Source organism: Moschus berezovskii, chromosome 9 (genome assembly GCF_049115385.1).
Source record: "Moschus berezovskii isolate FMDL1 chromosome 9, NW_MosBer_1.0, whole genome shotgun sequence".
Lineage (NCBI taxonomy): Eukaryota > Metazoa > Chordata > Mammalia > Artiodactyla > Moschidae > Moschus > Moschus berezovskii.
The window spans coordinates 33438406-33447971 of NC_142468.1; the positions used below are offsets into that span (position 1 = coordinate 33438406).

At 44.5% G+C, this 9566-nt stretch overlaps 1 protein-coding gene across 1 annotated transcript; it reads right to left on the reverse strand.

Annotated features, from left to right (window-relative positions):
* Positions 1-840: 840 nt before the first annotated feature.
* On the reverse strand, positions 841-3160 carry LOC148776429 (uncharacterized). Its single transcript, XM_088839568.1, has 2 exons — positions 2503-3160; positions 841-1898 (listed from the first exon to the last, which is right to left on the reverse strand). Exons 1-2 carry the CDS (start codon positions 2630-2632, stop codon positions 1672-1674), a joined length of 357 nt encoding a protein of 118 aa, XP_088695694.1. The 5' UTR covers positions 2633-3160; the 3' UTR covers positions 841-1671.
* Between the last annotated feature and the right edge of the window lie 6406 nt (positions 3161-9566).

Sequence of the window (9566 nt, forward strand, 5' to 3'; positions counted from 1 at the left end):
AACCTTAGAAATTCAGGTTACCAAAATCTAGAGAAACTGTTTTAGACAGACATTTTAATCTTAATAGAGTTTATCTAAAAGCTCTTGTCTCATTTACATTTCTTAGAAGTTTTTTTTTTTTTTTTTTCACTCAAGGTAATTTCTTTGTCGACAAACTTGTACCAGATATATTTATGTTGAACCTAGGTGCAATGAAAATATTCTACTTAATGTTAATTACTCTAAGACATGTCTATATTAGATAGATCAACAAACATTAATATCAGGTATTTAATACTGAATATTTTCCACTTTACTTGAACCTGGAATTTATTAATTTAGAATTATCTGATTTGTAAGCGCTTACCCTTTAAGCCAATTAAATAGAGCTCATTTACAAATTAACTTCAAAAATATTACTCAGAGACAAAGACATACCAAGACATATTAAGACAGACACAGTGTGAGTCTTCAGTCATGAATTAGACATTACAATATAAAATTTACTAGTTTATAAAACAGTTGGACCAATTCTATAGGGGGTCGGCGGAGGGACCCCATAAACAATAAAGGGGATAAGGAAGGAGAGTCACCCAGTCCCCGCCAGTCTCTATTGCCAATTTTGCCAATGTTTCCTTTAGGGTCCGATTCATCCTTTTTACTTGACCCGAGCTCTGGGGATTGTATTCGCAGCGTAATTTTCATTTAATCTCCATAGCCAAAACCAATCCCTGAACAACTTTATCTTAGCCAAATTCCTTGGTCTCTGGGCAGCTGCTCGGAGGCCTGCCATAAGAGTCTGGCGGTACACTCGGAGATGCTCCCTACCTTCTGCGTGCTCAAAGTCCCACTGGGGCCGGGTCAATGGAAATCCCTCATCAGTTAGGTTCGGCTGCAGGGTGGGCCTCCTGTCCACACCCCGGACATGTTTCCGAGCTTCCGATAGAATCCGCTCCCGTTCTTCCATGGTGAAGAGCACCTGTAACAGCTACTGACAGTCATCCCAGGTGGGTTTATGGGTGAAAAGGATAGAAACAAAAGGCTTTATCCATGCTGGTGGGTTTTCCACCAGATCTTGCCAGACCAGGATATAGGGCATCTGGTCCGGGTGGCCGGAAGGGCCGGGCATGAGAACCTTCCCCCAAGAGCCCGGATGGTGGGCAGGCTGAAGGTTCCCTCCCTCGGCCACCCGACATTAAAAGTGGGCCACTCCGAGGAGCAGAGCGTCACCAGCTTATTCCTCTTCATTAGCAGAGACAAGTCTCGCGCCCTAGATTTAAAGTCAGAGAAATGATCCATCATGAGGGAGAGCGGGGTAGAGCTTCCTTGACCCATGACCACAGAACAGATTACGGCAGAGAACAGACACAGGAGAGAGACGGAGACAATGCCGGCACACACGATAACACGACAAACGGAGGACAGACAAACGTCCGCCGAAAACACACTACTAGGTCTCTGAGACCTCTGAGGCTTCCTGCAGTTTAAAGTAACCTTACCGAAGGGCGTCCACTGCCCACCAGTTTCCGGATCGGGAGAGACCTCCTCTCTCCCACAGAGCCAGCTGCCTTCCAGCGCGAATGCTGGGCCTCGGCCTTATGCCGGCTACGGCGATCACCCCTGAACAGACCTTGCACCGGTGCTATAATCAGCCCTCCTCCGGGCTGATGAACCCCTTCTGCCGGGAGAGCGTTATTCTCCCCAGTCAGAGGGATCCCGGACGAGTGGGTAGGCGGTTGGGCCGAAGCAGGGAGGGGGAGAGGTGGAAGGGCAGGGGCCGATGGGGGAAGAGGGCGCTTGGGATTGACGAAGGGCTTGACCCATGGCGGAGGGTCGTAGGCCAGGGCTTCCCAAGTCACGATGTATGCCACTTGGTCGGGATGACCAGGGGGCCCGGGATCCATCACTCTTGCCTTTACCTGGAAAATAATATCAAAGTTAAAGGTCCCATCCTGTGGCCAGCCCACATTGAAGGAGGGCCACTCGGACGAGCAAAAGGTTGTCCATTTCTTTTTTCGGACTTCTACTGACTGGTTATGGGCGATGTCTTGGACATCTTTCCAATGCTGTAAAGTAAGACTCAGGGGGGTGGTTAGAGATTGACCCATTTTTTCTAGTAAGAGTACTCCTGTTATAAGACAAACAAACACGACACAGAGACTAATACACCAAAATCGCATGGCACGGTTTTTGCGCAAAACTGAAAACAAAAGCTCGGATGGAGGCGTAGATGAGGGTCCGGATCCCTCGCCTCCCTGAAGTTTCACGTACCCCTCGGACAAGGGCGGAGCCCCGAAAAGTCCGACTCTGGTCGTGAACTGAGACGGATGAGCACCGAAAAATCGGGCTCCAGTTAGCCTTGGAACGTCTTCCAGGCTTGCGGAGGGAAGTTCGAGCTCGTCAGCTCCTTCCTGACTCCGCCAGATACAGATTGTTTCAGCTGAAACTCAAGTCGCACCACAACAGACACACAGAAAGCACGAAAACATAAAACAGTAAAACATAAAACGCTGGCCAGCTTACCTCCCGACGAGGGGTCGGTGGTCCCTGGGCGAGGGGGGGTCTCCGGATCCCGGACGAGCCCCCAAATGAAAGACCTCCGTGGAGTATCTTTCCCACAAGGGAGACCCTTCCCAGGGAACAGCGAGACCATTCACGTTCGGATGCAAACAGCAAGAGGTTTATTCAGATACACAGGTACCTGGGGCGACAAAGTCTCTCGGTGGACTTGCGCGCCCAACGGCTGGAGCAGGGGGTTTTTATGGGGTCGGGATGCAGAAAGCGCGGGTACAGAAGCGAGAAGCTTGGTTACAGGGTTTTCATTGGTTGGTTTAAAAGAAAACCAAATATGGCGGGGACAGGTTCCAGGATACATAAGCACCTATTTCTGTTCAAAAGATCAAGCTGGCAGAAGCTCATTGGCCAGTTTATACATGCACGGAAGCTCATTGGCCAGCTTATACGCGCGCGGTTTTTAGGGGGGGGGGGTTTCCCTCTTTTCCTGATTGGCTCGACTTTTGGCGCCGGCGGGACTTTTCTTGGGAGGAGTTTCTTAATTCTTGGCGCCGGCGGGATCTTCTTAGGGAGGAGTCTGTGACTCAAGTTTGTGTGTCGCAATCCCCTCCTCCCTCTAGGGGCTTTTTGAGACCTGGCCCAAGATAGTCAAATTATGGATTTCTCACGAGAAAGACAGATATTGCATATTAATGCATGCGCATGGAATCTAGAAAGATGGTTCTGATAAACCTATTTGTAGGGCAGCTGAAACTGCGATACTTTGGCCACCTCATGCGACGAGTTGACTCACTGGAAAAGACTCTGATGCTGGGAAAGGTTGGGGGCGGGAGGAGAAGGGGACGACGGAGAATGAGATGGCTGGATGGCATCACCGACTCTGTGGACATGAGTTTGAGTGTACTCCGGGAGTTGGTGATGGACAGGGAGGCCTGGCGTGCTGTGATTCATGGGGTCGCGGACAGTCGGACACAACTGAGTGACTGAACTGAAGTGAACTGAACTGAGGGCAGCAATGAAGATGCTGACATAGAGAACAGACTCGTGGACCCAGAGGGAGAAGAGGGTGGGAAAGAATAGCATGGAAACATATACATTACCTTATGTAAAATAGATAGCAAGTGGAAATTTGCTGTGTGACACAGGGAGCTCAACCTGGTGTTCTGTGACAAACTAGAGGAGTGGGGTGGGGAGAGAGATGGAATGAGGGTTCAGGAGGGAGGGGGCATATGTATACTTGTGGCTGATTCATGTTGATGTATGGCAAAAACCAATACAATATTGTAAAGCAATTATCCTCCAATAAAAACAAAATCCTTATTACTGATGCACAAGACAGGCATTAGCAATCCCACTTTCAGATAAGGGAAACATAGCTTAGGGAATGTAAGTTACCTACGCAAGGTCATGGGGTTGGTGGGTGATAATATGTGATTCAAGTTGGTGTGTTGAATCATCATGCAATGCAGCTCATGGGTTTCTTTTTAATACCACAAAGATGGTATTGGGGGAGGTCTTGGGTGGTGGGGTCACCTGACTGGGCGATATGTTTTATAGTCAGAAGGACCTGATGTTAAATTCCAACTCTATCAGTAGTTATGTGACTTAAGTGTTACTTGACCTCTTGGAACCTCAGTTTCCTCTTCTGTAACCTGGGTCTAATTATACCTACCTCATGCTAGGTGATTTTGAGATCAAAAAAGATAATGCTGGGTTTCCTAAATTTCATGCCTTTATAGTTTTTGCCAATTATTTAAAATTTGCCATAGGTTGACTTGAAGAAAAACAAGTAATTGAAAAAGGAAACCATATTACCACCATGAATGAAAAGCCATAAATGGAATATAACTAAAAATCCATAATTGTTTTAGGTAGAATTAATATTTTTTTATCTTTAAAATGACCCATGATTATAACCAGAAGCACATATGCCATAGAAAATACTGAAATGCTGTTTACAAAGTGTATTCAGAAAACAAAGATCATGGCATCTGGTCCCATCACTTCATGGGAAATAGATGGAAAAACAGTGGAAACAGTGTCAGACTTTATTTTTTTGGGCTCCAAAATCACTGCAGATGCTGATTGCAGCCAGGAAATTAAAAGACGCTTGCTCCTTGGAAGGAAAGTTATGACAAACCTTGATAGTATATTAAAAAGCAGAGACATTACTTTGCCAACCAAGGTCCGTCTAGTCAAGGCTATGGTTTTTCCCGTGGTCATGTATGGATGTGAGAGTTGGACTGTGAAGAAAGCTGATCGCCGAAGAATTGATGCTTTTGAACTGTGGTGTTGGAGAAGACTCTTGAGAGTCCCTTGTACCGCAAGGAAATCCAACCAGTCCATTCTAAGGGAGATCGATCCTGGGTGTTCATTGGAAGGACTGATGCTAAAGCTGAAACTGCAATACTTTGGTCACCTCATGCGACGAGTTGACTCACTGGAAAAGACTCTGATGCTGGGAAGGGTTGGGGGCGGGAGAAGAAGGGGACGACCGAGAATGAGATGGCTGGATGGCATCACCGACTCTGTGGACATGAGTTTGAGTGACCTCCGGGAGTTGGTGATGGATAGGGAGGCCTGGCGTGCTGTGATTCATGGGGTCGTGGAGAGTCGGACACGACTGAGTGACTGAGCTGAACTGAAGATCAGAGCTCAGCACAGAATAGGTGATCAGTAAATGGTAGCCACTCTCCTCCTGCCCATCTCCTTTCTTCTTGTCCCTATTTTGGTGCCTGTTCTCATCCCTGTCCCTGCCACATTGCCCCAGTCTGCCCAGCTGCACCTCTGCCTTTGTTTTCTCTCAGAACATTCTGCAACTGGAAATATGCCATTCTCCTTGGCCTGTTTGGAAGAGGTTCTGACTATGTCTACCTTTTGTATATCTCTCTATGCAGGGAGGGAGACCCTCCAGGAAGGGCTTCTGTGAAGGTAGCCTTGGCCCCTTGATGATGTGGCATATGGGACACTGAGCATGACCTACGGCATGGCTGCTTGTGCTGTTCTGGCCCGTAAAATTCATCCTGACTCTTGTATACCGAGGTACCCAACTACCCTTAAGAGACTAGCCTAAGTCACTACTTTCCCAAAAATCAGTTTAAAAAGGAAGAAATGATCTATGAAGTGATTATGAAGTTGGATTTTTCTTTAGTAAGTTTTTAAAATTTTATTTTAATTCACATACAATAAAATCCACATTTTGATGTATAGTTATATGAGATATGATAGAGTCCTATAGTCATCACCACAATCAAGATACGGAATAGTTTGATCATTCACACTGCCCCCCAAAATTCCCTCATGTTACCCCTTGGTAGTTATATCCTGCCCCCATCTTCAACCTTTGGCAATTGCTGGTTGTTTTTATGCCTTTAGTTTTGCCTTTTCCAGAATTTCATATAAATGAAATCATACAATATGTAGTTTTTCTTGACTATTCCTTGTTTCACTTAGCATGATGCATTTGAGATTCATCCATGTCATTACTTCTATCAATAGTCTGTTGTTGAATAGTATTCCCTTGTTATGCTATACCACAACTTTTAAAATTGAATTGTAGTTGATATATCGTGTTAGTTTCAGGTGTATTCCATTAAAGGTAATTGCAAAATACTGAATATAGTCCTCTGTGCTATATAGTAAATCCTTGCTGTTTATCTATTTTATATGTAGTAGCGTGTATCTGAGGAGAAGGCAATAGCAAGCCACTCCCGTACTATTGCCTAGAAAATCCCACGGATGGAGGAGCCTCGTAGGCTGCAGTCCGTGGGGTCGCTAAGGGTTGGACACGACTGAGCGACTTCACTTTCACTTTTCACTTTCACACATTGGAGAAGGAAATGGCAACCCACTCCAGTGTTCTTGCCTGGAGAATCCCAGGGACGGGGGAGCCTGGTGGGCTTCCATCTATGGGGTCACACAGAGTCGGACACGACTGAAGTGACTTAGCAGCAGCAGCAGCAGCAGCGTGTATCTGTTAATCTCATATTCCTAGTTTATCCCTTCCCCCAACTTTCCCCTTTGGTAACCATAAGTTTGTTTTCTATACCTGTGAGTCTGTTTCTGTTTTGCATATAGATTCATTTGTATTAATAGATTCCACATATAAGTGGTATCATATAATATTTGTCTTTATCCTACTTACTTCACTCAGTGTGATTGTCTCTAGATCCATCCAAATGGCAGGCATGATTTCATTCTTTTTCATGGCTGAATGGCTGAGTAATATTCCATTGTGTGTATATGTATGTGTGTGTGTGTGTGTATCAACTCTTCCTTATCCATTCATCTGTTGATGGACACTTAAGTTGCTTCCATGTCTTATGAGTATCAGTTCAGTCACTCGGTCGTGTCCGACTCTTTGTGACCCCATGGACTGCAGCACGCCAGGCCTTCCTGTCCATCACCAACTCTTGGAGTATACTCAGAGTCATGTCCATTGAATCGGTGATGTCATCCAACCATCTCATCCTCTGCTGTCCCCTTCTCCTTCCGCCTTCATTCTTTCCTAGGATCAGGGTCTTTTCAAATGAGTCAGTTCTTCACACAGAGAAGGCAATGGCAACCCACTCCAGTACTCTTGCCTGGAAAATCCCATGGATGGAGGAGCCTGGTAGGCTGCAGTCCACGGGGTTGTGAAGAGTCAGACACAACTAAGCGATTTCACTTTCATTTTTCACTTTCATGAATTGGAGAAGGAAATGGCAACCCACTCCAGTGTTCTTGCCTGGAGAATCCCAGGGACAGCGGAGCCTGCTGGGCTGCTATCTATGGGGTCACACAGAGTCGGACATGACTGAAGTGACTTAGCAGCAGCAGTTCTTCACATCAGATGGCCAAAGGATTGGAATTTCAACTTCAACATCAATCTTCCCGATGAATATTCAGGACTGATTTCCTTTAGGATGAACTAGTTGGATCTTCCTGCAGTCCAAAGGACTCTCAAGAGTCTTCTCCAGCACCACAGTTCAAAAGCATCAATTCTTTGGCACTCAGCTTTCTTTATAGGCCAACTCTCACATCCATACATGACTACTGGAAAAACCATAGCCTTGACTAGATGGACCTTTGTTGGCAAAGTAATGTCTCTGCTTTTTAATATGCTGTCTATGTTGGTCATAACTTTTCTTCCAAGGAGTCTTTTAATTTCATGGCTGCAGTCACCATCTGCAGTGATTTTGGAGCCCCCAAAAATAGTCTGTCACTGTTTCCATTGTTTCCCCATCTATTTGCCATGAAGTGATGAGACCAGATGCCATGATCTTAGTTTTCTGAACTTTGAGCTATAAGCCAACTTTTTCACTATCCTGTTTTACTTTCATCAAGAGGCTGTTTAGTTCTTCACTTTCTGCCATAAATGTGGTGTCATCTGCATATCTGAGGTTATTGATATATCTGCTCATGGAAGACATATGAAGTTATGTTCCATGTCTTAACTGTTATAAGTAGTGCTACTATGAACATTGAGATGCGTGTATCTTTTTGAATAAGAGTTTTCATCCTTTCCTGATATATGCCCAGGAGTGGGATTGCCAGATCATACTGTAGCTCTACTTTTAATATTATAAGGAAAGTTCATACTGTTTTTTATAATGGCTGCACCAATTTACATTCCTACCAACAGTATAGGTGGGTTCTGTTTTCTCCACACCCTTTCCAGGATCTATTATTTGTAGATTTTTTTTTTTATGATAGCCTCTCTGACTGGTATGTACTTCATTGTCACTGTGATTTGCATTTCTCTAATAACTAGTAGCATCAATTCTTTGGTGATCAGCTTTCTTCACAGTCCAACTCTCACATCCATACATGACCACTGGAAAAACCATAGCCTTGACTAGACAAACCTTGGTTGGCAAAGTAATGTCTCTGCTTTTTAATATGCTGTCTAGGTTGGTCAAAACTTTCCTTCCAAGGAGTAAGCGTCTTTTAATTTCATGGCTGCAGTCACCACCTGCAGTGATTTAGGAGCCCCCAAAAAATAAAGTCTGACAGTTTCCACTGTTTCCCCATCTATTTCCCATGAAGTGATAGGACCAGATGCCATGACCTTTGTTTTCTGAATGTTGAGCTTCAAGCCAACCTTTTCACTCTCCTCTTTCACTTTCATCAAGTGGCTTTTGAGTTCCTCTTTACTTTCTGCCATAAGGGTGGTGTCATCTGCATATCTGAGGTTATTGATATTTCTCCTGGCAATCTTGATTCCAATTTGTGCTTCTTTTAGCCCAGTGTCCCTCATGATGTGCTCTTTTGAACTGTGGTGTTGGAGAAGACTCTTGAGAGTCCCTTGGACTGCAAGGAGATCCAACCAGTCCATTCTAAAGGAGATCAGTCCTGGGTGTTCATTGGAAGGACTGATGCTAAAGCTGAAACTCCAATACTTTGGCCACCTCATGCGAAGAGTTGACTCACTGGAAAAGACTCCGATGCTGGGAGGGATTGGAGGCAGGAGGAGAAGGGGACGACAGAGAATGAGATGACTGGATTGCATCACCGACTCGATGGACATGAGTTTGAGTGAACTCCGGGAGTTGGTGATGGACAAGGAGGCCTGGCGTGCTGTGATTCATGGGGTCCCAAAGAGTTGGACACGACTGAGCGACTGAAATGAACTGAACTGAACTGAATAGCTAGTAGTGTTGAAGATCTTTTTATGAGCCTGTTGTTCATCTATATGTCTTCTTTGGAGAAATAACGTATTAATACTTAGCGTTTTGTCCATTTTTTGACTGGGTTTGAGGTGGTTTTTTGAGTTGTTTGAGCTGTTTTTATATTTTGGAAATTGATCCATTGTCAGTTTCATCATTTGTAAATATCTTCTCCCATTCTGTAGGTTATTTTTTCATTTTTTTTATGGTTTCCTTTGCTGTGAAAAACCTTATAAATTTGATTATGTCCCATTTGTTTACTTTTCCTTTTAGTTCTTTCACTTCAGGATGCTGATCTAAAAATGTTTTGCTACAGTTTATATCAGAATGTTTTTCCTATGTTCTCTTCTAGAATTTTATGGTATCATGTCTAAAAGCTAAATCTTTAAGTCATTTTGACTATATTTTTGTATGTTGTGTGAGGGA